Here is a 16,800-nt window from a genome sequence, read left to right on the forward strand (position 1 = left end):
TGAGGGCAGCTTCAGAAGGTGAGGCAGCCTCGGGAGGACACAGGAAGGAAAAAGGGGCCTGGGTCTGGCAACACCGAAGACCTGGATTCTGCCAACAACCCGGATAAGTCACCCCTCGAAGCTCCAGAAAAAAATGCCATTCTGCAGGCACCCTGATGTTAGCCGGGTGAGAGCCATGTTGGAATTCTGACCTACAGAACTGCAAAAATAATAAATCTGTTGGTTTAAGCCACTGCATTTGTGGGAATTTGTTAGGGCACCAATAGGAAAGAAACACAAATGCACTGACGATTCATTCACGCGTCACGTGGGCCAATTCCACGTGCCGAGCCAGCCACAGGCCAAGAACCCCACAGGAAATGCTTGTGGTCTAAAGCATCCTCGACCTCTACGAGTTCACTGGACAGTCTGGGGATGGGATGAGGTACATTCTTTGAGGGTATTTTTTTGGAGGGGGGGTAGAAGCCAATACATTTACCATAAGAAGAATAAAATAATAAAATGGTGATCTTTTATCATTTAAAAGAGCTCTGGTTGTTCACTAACTGATAAGGACCCTAAACCAGGTAATCACAACCACTTTAAAGATTTGAATTAGAGATGCAGAAGAGAAAGCAGTTCATGTGCTACATGGCACTCAGTCCACAGCTGGTGTTTGAAGTTGGGTGAGTAATAATTATTATTATAAATGTTTTAAATTGGCCAAAATAAGGTCCCTATCACAAGTACATCCAGGAGGGAAAATTACAGATTTATTGATCAAGAGAAAACTCACCAAGGACCAATACTCTAGCACACCTCATGAATCATTCTGGATTTAAAAATAATCTCTCTGCTCAGAATCTCCTAATTCAGAATGATGGACACTCCCTAAGGCTATCCATGGCTCCCTCTTCCTACCCCCCCCCCCCCCCCGTCCCGCCCCGGGCACACAATCCCATCAAGAGAGCTAATTACCCTTCAGGTGCAATAGCTACAAGTATGTCACAAAAATAAACAAGGAGAGAAGGAGTGCAAACCACATAAACAAATGAATGAGGTATGTTTCCTTCATCTCATGGACAATGAAGGGGGACAGCGCTCACCTTCACTGTTTTCGGTTCTCCTCTTCCTGAACACCTGCGAGAATTATTCATCCACTCCTTTAAGATGGATGTGGCCACGAGACTTGTTGTAGCCAATAAAATACGAGTGGGAATTAATGTGTTACACTCAAGTAGAAAGACTTAACTAAGAGCCAGTAAGTGATTCTCCAGGATCTCTTCGTCTCATGAAGATCACACAAGGCTGAAGCCCCCTGAAATGCCAAGTGACCACCTGGAGGGAGGGCGGCCACCGGGACCCACACGGGGGCCCACAGCTGACTCCGGGTGACCAGAGAAATAATACGCTTCAGTGCCAAGCAACTAAATGCTGTTATTGTTTCTTCCTGCGGCATAATCTAACCTATACTTACTGATATATTTAGTTAAATCCATCCTTTGATGTGTAGCCTGTCTCTAATTCATTTGATCAGTATGCACTGAGCATCTACTATGTGCAATGCCCTCTCCTACACATCTGAGATACATCAGAGAACCAAAAACATGAAGAACCCGGTCCTCATGAAGCTTCCACATGGCTGAGGCAGAAAGACAGAAAGCACTAAGCGTAATAAGTGAGTAACACAGCATATTCGAAGATACAAAGTCCTACAGGAAAAACGGAAAAATGAAAATAGGATAAAGGATCAGGAACCGTAGGGACGGTGTGTGGGGGGGTCAGGTTCAGTATTAAACACAGAGAGCTCGGTAATCCCCACCCTAGCCCCACACAACATGAAGGCACAGAGGAGAAAATGTGCTTTAAAAGTGCCTGCAAATAATAAATGCTGTGCGCATATTCACTGCTACGTTTGCTGTTGATATTTAGTAGCCGTGGACGATTCCTCTGGGTCATTATCACAGGAAATTAGGGCAGTTTGATATGGTTTGACTAACAATCATGTATTTGGATTATTTTTAAATAATCCAAGGTGACATGAGAAAAATTACACCTTGACTGCCATGTTCCTACTTCACAGGTTTTGGTGAAGTTTTAGTTTTCAGTCTAGAAGAGCCGCTTCCTTAGAAATATCAGCCCCAGTTGCTGGTAGACAGAATGGTTGTAAGAAAGACTTCCGTCCCATTTACTTCTGGGTCTTGGGCATGCAGAACAGTCAAGTGCAGGATGGGGGCAAATTGCACTTTCACCTGCAGGCCCCTCAGCTATGTGCACAGCGGGATAAGGTAACCCTGACGGAGGGAAGTAACAAGTCAGAAAACAGTGGCAGAGTCAGGGAAAACGCCACAAGGTCCGGATACAGCAAAAACATACAGTGCCGGGTGGGAGAGGGACCGCAGACTGGGGAAGCTTTGCCTCACTGGCAAAGCCCGTTCGCCTCCTATGCCTCAGTCTCCTGGGCTCTAGAAGGGGAACAGTTTGCATCCATGGCTCACATCCTCCTGCGAGGACCTCAGGGAGCTGAACGGCTGCAAACTGTACAGAACAATCAGGCACATTACTCCCCACCTCCAGGAGCACAGGCAACTCTGTAAATGACTGCGCTACGTCTGACCAACCGAACTGGCCAGAGAGCAGGACAGAAGAAGGTCTACAAGGAGAAGGCAGAAAAATGGGAATCTGTCTTTAAGTAAATGGAACAGCATGAAAGTACTGTAAACACAGACTAATGTTTTCCCAGTTGCAGGTTATCACCCATTAATGAGTTGGGAAATCAACTTTAGTTGATTTAGCACCTGTGTCTTTGAATGAATCAGTTCAGGTATTTCAACAGAATAAATAAATTTCACATGACTTCCCTCTCCTCTTCTCCCCACACCACTGTCATGTTAACATAAGCAACTTCACGTTCATACAGCAACTTGCAGTATTCAGAAAACATGTTTGCGTTCATTTTATCATTAGGTTAGGGGTTGCTTGACATAGGATGGTTATTACCCACATTTCCATTTTTAGAAACCAGGAAACTGAACCTGGGAAAAGTGAATGAAGGGCTTGTTCAGGGTCCTACAGAAGAATGGGCAGGTAAATCCAGGTGTCCTCTGTTCTGTCTCACGTTCAGAACAAGGCAAGAGGAAAAGCACGGCGGACATCATGAGGTAGGTGGGTAGCCAAAGACGGAAGTGGGCCAGCGGACACCGACCTAGAGGACCCCAAACGCGAAGCCAAGGACTTCTCACGATATTCTTTAGGCCACAGGGAACAGTCAAATATTTGGAGGAAGTAACATGATCAGATAATGTCTTTGGGGAAGGAATATTACAAACAAGGGAGGATACTTTCCTAGTCCAAACATGAAGTTGTTGTGGATTAAGGAGGACAGGACAGAAAGTGGATAGACTGGGAGACACTGTGTGTGGTGGGAGCAGAAGAAAAACTAAAGGCCTCTGAGATTTTTTTTTTTTTCAATTTTGAAGAACTGAACATGGTCTGAACATCCAGCAACATCAGATTTAGTATCTGTAATTTTAACCCTGAATTTAAGGAATTATTATTATTCTATGTTGACATACTCCTTAGTTAAAAAACTGGTTGTGAAAACTGACTGGAAACGTGGCCACCTACACAACTTCCATTTCCTACAGAAAATGTGAGAGAACCAGAGATTTTATTGCATGTCGATATGTTACCATGTAATTAAATGATACAAATAAGAGATAGAGGGCTTCCCTGGTGGCGCAGTGGTTGAGAGTCCGCCTGCCGATGCAGGGGACACGGGTTCGTGCCCCGGTCCGGGAAGATCCCACACGCCGCGGAGCAGCTGGGCCCGTGAGCCATGGCCGCTGAGCCTGCGCGTTCAGAGCCTGTGCTCCGCAACGGGAGAGGCCACAACAGTGAGAGGCCTGCATACCACAAAAAAAAAAAAAAAAAAAAAAAAGAGAAACTGAAGAGACAACTGAAAAATTCAAGGACTTGACAATCTCTTAAGGATTGTTAAATACAAAAAAATTTGGAAGTGTGTTCCTTACTAATGATTGAATAAAAATAAGTGAAAAATCTTTGATTTTTGAAAAAAATGTATTTTGAAATAAACAAAGTATAAATCTGTTACTACAATAAGATATTTCTAAAATCCTAGGTATTTTTGCCTTTTTGAATTAAATTCCTGAAAAAAATCTCCTTTACAAAATTAAACAAAATTTGGCATCAGAACAGACTTCATTCAAAGTAATCTTATTCGGATTTTCCTTTATGAACGATATACAGGTCTCATTCATTTGTAGTTTCACTAATATTTAAACCTGCACTGTGAATAAATAAATCATGCCCTACAGATTTAATCCTCAGCAAAATCAGAAAAAAAACAACAACTGTAAAACATACAGTTTATCATATTTTCTGTGAGCAAAATAAATTTGTATAGGTGGCCACATTTTCAAGTACTTTTTGGAAAAATAAAAGCAATCTTTTATTTTTTATTATATTATAATTTATATATTATAAATTTCCAGTGTACAATACAGTGTTTCAATATTTTTACAGATTATACTCCATTTAAAGTTATTACAAAATAATGGCTAAATTTCCCTATGCTGCACTATATATCCTTATTGTTTATGTTAAAAGCAATCTTTTAAATTTGCTCTTAAAAATAAAAATATATGTCAGTAACACAGGAGGGCAATAATTCTTTAAAAGCAAAAATTAGGGTCAACTTGTCAACAAACATAAATCTATGTCACAATTTCTGTCCTTGTTATTTTATACATATTCTTTGTTAGCAAAGAGTTTTCCTGATCCTCCTACATAGGATTTTTATTGGGTCCAAATACCTTGGTAGGCTAGAGTTCAAACTTTAATTCTTGATGTTCAACGTACTTTGCTTAGTGAACTTCAGTTTCAAACCATCAAAATCTTTACTTCACAGAGAAGATAGGCAGGAATAAAGCATGTTTTCTTATTTTAAGAATTTTTTTCTCCAAATAACATGGAAAACAAAAATACTTGTGAAACAAATTATTTTTCTATTGATTCATTCATCCAACAAACCAGTCTCATTGCTACTTCCTCACTGTCTGTACTTCAGGTGTATCTCAGAATGTTTTATAATTATGGGCATCCCCATTTATATGTGTGTGTGTCCATACACACACACACACACACACACACACACACACACACACACACACACACACACACACAAACTACATGACCCTAAGTGAATTGATTTAGATAAAAACTGACGTTAGAAATTCTTAATGAATTATTAAACCTATTAAATTTTTACCCTCTATATCATATAATAACACATCACCTAAATCTAAGACATGCATACACGTTTGTAAACCCCACTGAGGACTTTTGTAAGAGGCAGAGACAGGCAAGCTAAAGAGGCCCATTTCCTAAACTGTTCAGATTTGGTTTTCACACAGTATGCTGGATACTTAGGGTCAGGCAACTACGGCATGCTCAGAGCGACAGCCTGCAAAGCAGCAATTACACAATACATATATGTGTGCAGGAGCATGGATACGTGCAGTTGTGCCTGTGTGCCTGTATGTGTGTGCATGTGTAACTGTAACCTAGCATTTCTAAGTAGATTAACAACAGAGTGCTGTTAGGATATTCCGTTCAGATGAGTAACAGTGAACACGTTATCTTCCCTAACGATCAGTGGCACTGGCTTGGAACAATCTAAAGTTTTCTTCACGGAAATCCTCCACTATTTGCATTGTCAGAGTTGGAACTTCCAAATAAAACTTTATTAAAGTGCTCTGCAAATTTATGCATTTCTTATGGAACTTCATATCAAATTTTCCTATCCTGAAAAAATTGTAATGTTCTGCAAGAATAAATGTAAAGTGAAAGAGAAAACTAAAACATTGTTACTCGGCATCAGTTGAAATTTTATTTTCTTAAAGTACTGGACAAAACTGAAACTCTGTGTAAAGGGTAAAGTATTATCTTCCCACCACTTCTTAATCTAGGACCCAATATCTTGTCATTCAGCAAAGACTGATCAGGTGCCTACTTATGTGCCACACACTATCCTATATACAGAAGAACTAAATGACAGGTTCAAGGCCACACAGGACCTTTATGTCAAAGCCATTTAAAAATGTCCAGTCAACTAATTCAGATGCTCGTTTCACAACATCATTATTTAGTGTAACTCACTTATTCCTCATCAAGCCATTTAAAATTGTTTTATTTCTCATTTAAAAACAATAATTTTATCCAAAAAATCAATTGTTTTCAATGATTTCATCTTTCACCAAAGATGGGGCATCATTAAATTAAAGCCAACTTATTTTTATCTTAATCTTTGTTTTATTTTGGTTGTTACCATTTTGACAAAGTCATATTACAAGGGGACAATATGATTTGAAGAGTCTCAGGAGAAGCTCTAACACTCCCTTTAAGTTATTCAATTGAAAAATTATTTCTTCCTAGTAATTAGTTTCTAAACTGGACAACCTTCTTTCCATTAATATAATGTTGTAATAGCTACATTCAGTTCTATTTTAGGTACAAAGGACACTCGTATATTATCAGCTCTAGAATGAATAAATTACAAGCATCTTCTACTTTATAACTTAGGGGAATATCTTCCTCCTTAGCCACAGATCATCTCTAGGTCCCCCCTCTACAGCAATCACAACCATGTATGTTACTTTAATAAATAAACATTTACAAACAACTATAGTATTTTTAAATGGTCAGGTGAGGTCCTTTTTCAAGATATGGTTTATTCTTCATATTAATATTATTAATGTAAAAGAAAAGGAAGGATCCATGGCAATGGTTAAAACTAGATTTGTTCATTGGCATTTTCTTTTACTAAATGCCTGCCTGAGGGTCAAACTAACAGAAGTATCCAACTGTCACATGAATGGACATATTATACCTGACAGGTTTCAGCTCAGGACCTGATGATTTTTAAAATAGTTTTATTTAGACTATAAAAGCTAGCACGTAATCTGTACATCCCTTACATTTTTAACCATATGGGCGGGGTGGGGGGAAGGGGGGTAGATAACCGAATGAAATTATACTGTGTCTCTTACCTAAAGAATGTGCAGCTGTGGTTTTGGAGCTAAAAAACCGACCAAGCCCAAGATCTCCAAGTTTGACGACCCCAGTGGCTGTAATGAACACATTAGCTGGTTTTATATCTGTGAATAAATGAAGGGATCAGGTGAAAGATGATGTCAGTTTAGGTATATTCAAGGGATTAAAAAACACTTCTCATTGTTGAATTTAAAATATATCTCAAAAATGAAAAGTCAGTTTGAATTTTTAACCAATTATTTCGAGTAATTTTCATATAGCCTAATATTTCTGAGTCTCAGTCCCATGACAGACAGATAATCATCAATGCAGGATGATCACTATTCATTTTCATTTAAAATGTATTTTGTTTTCCATTTTCAAATAAACTTCTGTGACATTCAAAGCACAAAATAAATTTGTGCCCTTCTTGTATCTATTTCAAATAGAATATCCCACTAAAGAGCAATTTATTGACATGTTTACACAAAATATAAAATCATAACTCTGACACAGGTAGTTCTTTACTTAGATGACCTCAGAAATTTTAATTGCTTAAGTAAATTGTACTGAAATTATTCAAACCCCCAAATCAAGGGATTAATGCCTTAGTGATGTAACCTTCATACATTCCACCCAACCATTTGATTGATAACTATAAATACATTAACAGTGAATGCTGAACATTAAAAATCTAAATAGCTGTAATGTATAGTTCATTAAAAAAAACAAAAAAAACCTCTTCCTTATGCATGTTCAACTGCTTTCCTGCATCTAATTTTTTTTCTTTTACCAACATAATCAGTAAAAAAAAAAAAAAAGTCAAACAGAAAAATAACTAATTCTTATTTTAAAAAAAACCCAAGTAGTCTTCACTTAAAGGCTTATCATTCTAGTAAAATCAAAACTTGGAAATAAATTACCTGGGAAAGCCTGATACTGTGCATCGTTGACACCAACACTAAAAGTTACTCATGACTGAACTCACCCCGGTGCATGACTCGTCGAGAATGCATGTGCTCCAGTGCACTGCACAGCTGCACGAAGTACTTCCAAACAGTCCTTTCAGGAATTAGCCTCTTTTGTTTCTTAAAATGCTGTTTAAAAAATTTTAAATAAGATTTTAAAAACAGAAATTATCTTCAGACTAGATTCTGACTTCAGTCAGAAAAACACCTACTTTTATCTACCTATTACCAGCTAAAAAACATGATCTTCCATAGTGAAAGGATACCAAGATTTTTTACCGGACACAATGGCTTAAATGTCTCCCTATTGTATCTAAGGTCAGCACAAGCCATATCATGCTACGTCTTTGTGGTGTCCATCTATTTCAAAAAATTAACATCCACATAAAGTAATTTCTTATCCTAAAAGGAGGATGTCAGATTTTATTTTAAGAATAGCCGGAATAAAAGAGTCTAGAGACATGGAGGTGATTATGTTCATTACAAGATAGTCCTTCTCTTGACAGAAGGTAGTGAAGTAGAATTCCTTTAAATATTGAACCATCCTTGGTGATTTGAAATATCACTTAATTTATTAAAACTTAAATAAATAAAAGGGATTTATGTGGAAAGTTTTCATGAATATTTCCACTGCATACTCCAAGTCAAACTTGCACTTTGATTTGAACGAATGAAACTAAATATGGGAGCAAAACATTACAGGAAGACCAGGGCAAAAAAAGCTGAGTGTAAATATGCTAGCTTGGAAGGAGTGGGCCATCACGCGTAAGAGGGCAATAACTAAATAACTGCAAAACCAAAGGTACATATTCATGCCCGTTTTTCTACATTACCTTTGCTAGAAGAATATACTAATAATATGCTGATTCAAGAACACAGTTCGTAGCTTCATAAGATTTATAAAGATTCTTTACATAAAAATTATTTTTCAAAAACAAAAGTGTAATTCGTTTTCTACTTAGCAAAATCTATAAATGACGAACATGAAGAAGTATTTCATTTAGACAAATTTTCAGACAATTTTAACTTTTTAAGATATACATTTATTAATAGACATCAACATTTAAATACGTGCTTTAATGCACTTTATCTGGTGACTTGACATTTTTGAAAGTTCAACTAATTTGATTTCTTTTCTTATTGAATATGGAGAATGGTACTTCAGATGATTCCGAAATAATGAGCTGTGTCAGTTCCTACCCCTGTGACCAGTTGAGGGCAGGCTGAAAGGAAAAACAATACAGGGAAACAAATCTGCCTGTATCCCTACTTCATACTTAGCAAAGGATTATATTTACTGTCTCATATGCACTCAATACACCAAAGGATAAATCTTGAAGGAAAAGCGAATCACTTTAGGTTAATCTTTATTGGAACACATACTATAGGAATGAACTTATTAGCAATTTCAATAGCTATTACATCGGTAGCAAAAAAAACAGATAACAATTAGATGACCAGGATATTAAAAAGCAAATCAGGGTTAATACTAAAATGGTGAAAACCTCCCATATCATGTTTCAACGTTAAGTCTTATTAATTGCAGACTGTGTCAGCATCGGTTTTCATTCTATGGGGGCAATGCTGCAAAATCAGTTCTATACACATAATATTCTTTCAGATTTGGAATGACTCCAAATAAAGCCAGTCTATGTGCTTTCCCTCACTCTGGATTAGCATATCAGAAGACTGTTTGATGTCAACAGGAAGATGGGGACCAGGTTTCTTTTCATTCAAAAATAAATATACCGTATCATGTAAGTATCAGACCATGAAAGAAGAATTTATGCTTTAATATAGATTCTGAAACCACCGTAATTATAATTAACTTGACAATTTACCTTTAAAGTTCCATTATTAAAAAATAAGTCATATATAAAGGAAAGGGCAGAATGAAAAAATTGCCCTCAAAATGGAAGATGTAACCAGACCAAGACAGTCTGACTATTTTCATGTTTTCATATTCTTGTTTAGGATCGTTTCTTTCAATAACAAATTAAAGGTGATAACAATAAACTGGCATCAATATAATGCTACCGAGACGGAATGACTTGGCCAAATGTAACTATCTAAATTACTAACATGTTTCTGAAGAATAATTTTAGGAATTTGACTGGATCGTAAAATAAATCAAAAGCAGTTTCATTACGTCATTGGTTATCTCCCAATATTTTTTATGTGTCTGTTTAAACACATGCAGTTTTTCAACCATCCTTCAGTGTAGATTTTTTTTTTTTTTTTTTTTTTTTGAGGAAACCAATACTTATGATGAGAAAAGGCTGTCTGTTCTGATGGTGGCACTGTTGGCTATCTCTTAAAAAGAGGATGAACAGAAAAAAGGCAATACAAATTTGAATTCTTTTTACTACTGGTAAAATTTATATTAGCACTACAAAGGAGGAACTTACAAAATGCCAATGTATTAAAAAAAAGAACCACCTTTTCTTAACTTATTCTAATATATACATATCTTTTAAAAGTTAATTATCCAGTTAAATAGCATTACTGTTCAAAAATCCTATCTTTCTTTCAAAAGAAGACAGTCCCACATAAATATTCAGCTCTAGATTTGGAAAAAATCTAATACCAATACACAGAAATAAAAAATGTACATTTATTTGTCATGTGGTAAGTTTTTAATAAAGCAATAAATAACTTTTAAACGTTAGTAGTAATAAAGATTTCTGGATATTACAGGATATGTCATTTTTACTATATTTATGTTATAAAATAGAATTTTAACTTTTTATATCTGAAAATAAAATATCTAAAAAATCATGAAAAGACAGAAATTAGCACTCAGGTATGCCTAACCACTTGGACAGAATTATTATTTAGTCTTTTTTCAAAGGTACGTTCATCTTTTTTCTATGCAAAGCTTCAAATATTGTTTACTTTAAAAGCATATTTTTCTATCTCCATCAACATTATTCAAATATACACTGAACATTATTCACATCAAAAGAAAAGATGTAACAAAAAAGGCAGCCAGGGTACATGTAAAATGCATATACAAACATCAGGTTATATTATATTCTCATTTATGTGTAAAAAGATTACCAGCATCTCACTTAGGTGAAATTCAGCATCCCTGGTAAAACATGTGCAACGTCACTGAATGATGTGTATTAATATAAAAGAGGCTAGCTGATGCAAGCTGCTTCCATTCAAAGATTTTTGGAAAATAGTCACATCTTTTTTTTAAATTGTCAAACATCCTCCTACAAATTAAATGCCCCAGACCAAATTACATAGTGGGCACTGCTTATCAAGTATCAGTTTTGGGGTCACTTGGTTCCTGAATCTAGACACCACTACTCCAAACAGCACATACATTTATTTCTAAGTTTTATAACTCTAGCATTCCTCCTCAGGAAATCTTGGGAAAAAAATTTAACAGTATTACCCAGCATAAACTCATCAACAGAGAAAGAACAGAAATTTATCTTGTTGGATCAAAAAAAAAAGTTAATCTCTATAGTGTATCAAAATATTTAAGCCCGTAGTTTGGAATATTAATTTTTAACAAGAAAGTTTCAGACAAAACACCCAGAACCAGAGTGCCAGCTTCACAGGTGTGCGGCCCATACATTCATGCAGGCCCTGCACTGAGTGTAATGCTCTGTTCTGCCACCTAGAAATTCCTAGTCATTTGTCAACAAGGGGACCCACGATTGTGTGCTGGTCCTGGGAACCATATACCAAGCATCCTTTGGAAACAACATACTGCTGTAGTTAAAAACAATACCAGAAAAACAACAAATAACAATCCTGTCAGGCAAGTCATTCTTGAAGAAAATTAGGAGAAATGGTAATTAAATAACAAGAAATAATGAAGTTATATGAGAACTGGCATTGCAGGCATCAGCTGTTTTCCATCTCTTCCAAGTATCTCACAGGAGGAAGTAAGTAATTTATGTTCACTATGAGGAACTATTTCCTGCTTGGGGGTGTCATCAGATGTTTCATGTGCCACTCACAGAATCCATATGCGCCTTTAATAACAGACCTGATTCTTGACAGTAATGGCTGTGTGACCTTGAAGAAGCCGCTTAACCTTGCTGGGCCTCTGTGTCCTCACTATATTAAACAGAGCTTGGAGATGATCTGTGTGGCACCTGCTGCCTCTAAAGTATCTCAGTTACAAATAAAACACAAATAATAAATGCCTGATTGGCACATTTTCACACTTAAAAGTAACAAATTTTACTAGTATGTCCTGTCCTTTAAATCTCCAGCTGATAAAAACAAAGCAAAAATAACAATCCTAATACCTCTGAGATCCCCATAGGTCCAGTTAATGCTATAAATGGCCTTCACATGAGATAACAGGTCAAATTTTTGTAATTAGGTAATTATAAGGTAACTGACCTTGTAATTAGGTCAACCATTTACCAACAGAAGGGATGTTATGTTCCCAAACATTTCTCTAAGTATAATGCATTTTTATAAGATGATATTTTGCAGTGGTTATTTCAAAGAATCAAATGCACAGGGACTGGGTGATGGAAAAGACAGGATGCTTCTAAAAGTGTTACTGACAGTTCTAAGTGTGACTTTTATTATATGTCAATCTTTCTATGGAAATATTTTTATTCCAAAGGCATAAGAAGGTGTCAACAGACTAAACTGTACACGTATTTGCTATACACCAATTTTGGGAATTATATAAATGCATAAAATAGTTATGTCTCAATTAGAATTTTGGTATGTGATACTAATTTGCAATGTGTGAATATTTTCACCCTTGGCACTCAGAATAAAATTTAGGTATCCTACGTTGCTTAGAAGATGCAAGTAATATGGGCTTGGCAGTCAGGAGATCACTAAAAATACTTATCATCTGCATCTAATTTTATCCTCTTTGATAAAACATTTCTCATCCAACCTCTACTTGTCTTTTTCCTTTCCTATAAATGTTAGAAAAGCTGCTAAGTGTACTCAGCTGTTTCTAATTATAATTTAATAGAACATCAATGTAATCCATTCATTCCCCAAAGTCAAAATCATATAGGTTAATAATGGAAGTGGAAAACATATTTTATCTTATGGTAGAAAATGTGAAACAGATAAGATATTTTTTCTGAGTAATTAAGCCTTGGGGGAAAAAAAAGACCTTATTTAGCAAACAAGAAAAATAAGCTCCTATAAAGTCACAATATTTTTCCCCCTGAAAAGTTGCCTTCTAAATGTTCATACATCAGTGTCAAGGAAACTTAGGATATTTTAAAAAATCAATGAAAAAGATATGAATGCATCAGAATTACTACAAGGAATGATGCCTGCATTGCTGCCACGTTGATAATTCTTAAGAGAAGCTTCCATGTTCCTAAAATTCATGGGAAGATACTTGGAAATACTTAAGATGTTGTCCCTACTGCATTAGAGGACTAGAGACAGAGGTGGTGAGATGAAAAAGCAGGAAGTCCATCTTTAGGACGACATGGAAGTTCACAAGCAGAGAGGGCAACACTTGCCTCTGATGAATTCTTTCTAGTTATGTTAAACCAGACAATAGTAAGAGAGTTAGAAAGATATTTCAATATTCTTAATGGACAAGGAAGACAGCAGAACAATAATGAGACAATAAAAGTCTCTCAGTAGAAATTTGAACAAAGAAAAATTGGACAGAAGTCCATACCTCTTCTCTCTACTTAATTGTCTACAGCTACCAGCACTACTGCTCGTGGTGGTAAATGGTTTATAAAGGCAGCTTTCAATCAATATTACCTTCAAATAGAAGGAGCAAAAAGTTCCCTGAAAATTATCTTCTTATTTTTTCCTAAGTAAATATAGTTCAAAACTTACACACCACTTTTTCATTATGCTCACAGGACGACATAACGGCCATTATGGCACATAATTTTCAATTTATTAAAATCCCTAAGTTCAATACTACTTTATTACCAAACTTCACAGGTATCAAAGAAAACCCAAGGGATACTTTATCAGTAACACTGCTTCTGTAAAAATAGTGCTGTATAACACACCTACATATACATACCACACAGACATAAATCTACGTGGTTACACACACACAGGTGTACATGCATGATGTAGGTAGGTAGGTACCTATGTATAGAATATTCAATTCTGTATAGTTTTTTCAGATAGCACCGCTAATCTGTAACCTTAAGACTTCTGAATAATTCTAAAGTCATGTATGAAATAAGATAGATAGCAATCGTATACAAGAGATTCAGCAGGAAACAGACTGCATTTGGAATCGCTGGCAATTCGCCCTGTGGTCTGGCTTGGGCTGCACACTTTATGCCAGATGCTGAAATGGACAGTGTCTGTATCCTCTAAACCATAAATCAGAGTCAGCAAAGATAGATGGTGCTGCTGGGGAGATTTTACTGCTTCAAGGATCCAAAGGTCAAGAGTGTAAAAGACATTTCTAAGTGATTTTATTTCCAGTACAGCCTCTAAATTTGGATAAGAACAGGTAAGAATATGTCTGCAAATGCAAAAAAAACAACCACACCAAGAAGGCGAACAAGATTTACACGTTATAATATTTGAAGATAATAATTATCTCCAAAACACTTCATGTTTTAGCTAACTTATCAAAGTTTGTGGTAAGCAGAATTCTCAGACATACCTCACCCCTCAAAATCCTCAAGTCCTGGTGCACCATCCCCTCCCCTTGAGTATGAGCTGGGTGGTGAATGTGATGAACTATCACCCCCATATTAGGTTATCTTATGTGACAGAAAGGATTCTGCAGACATAATTAAGGCTCTAAATCAGCTACTTTTGAGATAATCACCAGGATGATTATCCTGGGTGAACCTGACCTAATCAGGTAAACCCTTCAAAGAAGTCAGAGAGATTCAAAGCCAGAGAGACTCTCCTGCTGGCCTTAAGGGAGCAAACTGCCACAGCAGAGAGGGCCATGTGGCCTCGAAGACGGCTCCCAGTTGATAGCCAGGAAGAAAGCAGGGACTTCCATCATACAGCCGCAAGGAACTGTATTCTCCCAACAATCAGTGAACAAGGAAGAAAGCTCTAAACCTCAGATGAGATCACAGGCCCAGCTGGCACCTTGATTTCAGTTTCTAAGACCTTGAGCAAAGAACCCACAAACCAGTATGTGAACTCACTGACCCCCCCACAAATTGTGAGATAATAAATTTGTGTTTCTTTAAGCTAAGTTTGTGATAATTAGCAATTAAAAACTAATACAAAGTGCATTTATAAACACAGTAAAAAAAATCAGTATAAAAGATTAACATTATGTCTGTATAAAGGAAGAGTCTTAAAGCTCCTACAAAATTTAAAAGAAATACCACACAGGTGGTAACAATGTAGAAAATACACAGTTGACAATCCAAAAACACAGCCTATATCTAAATATATTACAAATAAGAAGAGGTAGCCTAACTCAGGAGCAAGACACGGGAGCCACTCTTGCCACCCTTATTCAACACAGCCCTGAAAGAACCTGCCAGAGCAATCAGGCAAGAAAATAAACAAGTTAAGGGCATTAGAACCGCGTAGGAAGAAGTAAAATTGTTTCTACTTGAAGATGACATGATTTTATAAGTAAAAAATCCTAAAGACTCCACCAAAAAACCATTAGTTCTAATCAACGAATTCAGTAAAGTTTCAGGATAAAAATTTAACATATAAAAATCAGTAATGTTTCTATACAGTAATAGTGAATTATCTGAAAAAGAAATAAAGAAAACAATTCCATTTACAGTAGCATCAACAATAAGATACTTAGGAATATCTTAACCAAGGAGGTGAACGATCTCAGAAAACTACAAGATGTTGATGAAACAAATTGAAGAAGACACAAAAAAATGGAAAGAAATCCCATGTTCATGATCAGAAGAATTAATATTATTAAAATGTCAATCCTACCAAAAGCCATCTATAGATTCAATGCAATCCCTATTAAGATTCCAATGGCATTTTTCACAGCAGTAGACAATACAATTCTAAAATTTATGCGGAGCCACAGAAGACCCCAAACAACCAGAGCAATCCTGAGAAAGAAGAAAAAAGCGGGAGGCATCACACTTCCTGATTTCAAACTATATTACAAAGTTACAGTAATCAAAACAGTATGGTACTGGCATAAAAACAGACACATAGATCGATGGAAAAGAATTGAGAGCTGAGAAATAAGCCCAAGGATTTACAGTCAACTAATATTTGACAAGGGAGCCAAGAATACTCAATAGGGAGAAGACAGTCTCTTCAATACATGGTACTGGGAAAATTGGACATCCACATATAAAAGAATAAAACTAGACCCTTATCTTTCACCACTCACAAAAATTAACTCGAAATGAATTAACGACTTAAATGTGAGACCTGAAACCATGAAACTCCTAGAAGAAAACATAGGAAAAAGCTCCCTGACAATGATTTTTTGGATATGACACCTAGAACATAAGCAACAAAATGAAAAATAAACAAGTATGATGACATCAAACTAAAGAGCTTCTGCACAGCAAAAGAAACAATCAAAAAGTGAAAAGGCAACCTACAGAATGGGAAAAAATATTTGCAAATGATATATCTGATGAGGGGCTAATATCCAAAATATATAAAGAACTCACACAACTCCATAGCAAAAAACCCCCCAAATAATCCAATTAACAAACAGGCAAAAGACCTGAGTAGACATTTTTCCAAAGAAGATATATGAATGGCCAACAGGTACATGAAAAGATGCTCAACATCACTAGTCATTATGGAAATGCAAATCAAAACCACAATAAGATACCACTTCATGCCTGTTAGAACGGCCATCAAAAAAAGACAAGAGACAACAAATACTGGC

The 16,800-nt window shown here is 36.3% G+C and overlaps 1 protein-coding gene across 11 annotated transcripts in view; it reads right to left on the minus strand.

The window, feature by feature from the left end:
* NEK7 (NIMA related kinase 7) overlaps window positions 1–16,800 on the minus strand; it is a 335,754-nt gene that overhangs the window by 42,853 nt on the left and 276,101 nt on the right. For all 11 annotated transcript variants that reach the window (XM_079911987.1, XM_079911988.1, XM_079911989.1 and 8 more), the window contains 2 exons: window positions 8,021–8,129; window positions 7,050–7,157 (listed from right to left, as the gene is read on the minus strand). In XM_079911987.1, coding sequence (XP_079768113.1) covers window positions 7,050–7,157; window positions 8,021–8,129 — 217 coding nt within the window. The remainder of the gene's footprint in view (window positions 1–7,049; window positions 7,158–8,020; window positions 8,130–16,800) is intronic.

This window comes from Stenella coeruleoalba (assembly GCF_951394435.1).
Source record: "Stenella coeruleoalba genome assembly, chromosome: 1".
In the NCBI taxonomy this organism is placed as follows: Eukaryota; Metazoa; Chordata; class Mammalia; order Artiodactyla; family Delphinidae; genus Stenella; species Stenella coeruleoalba.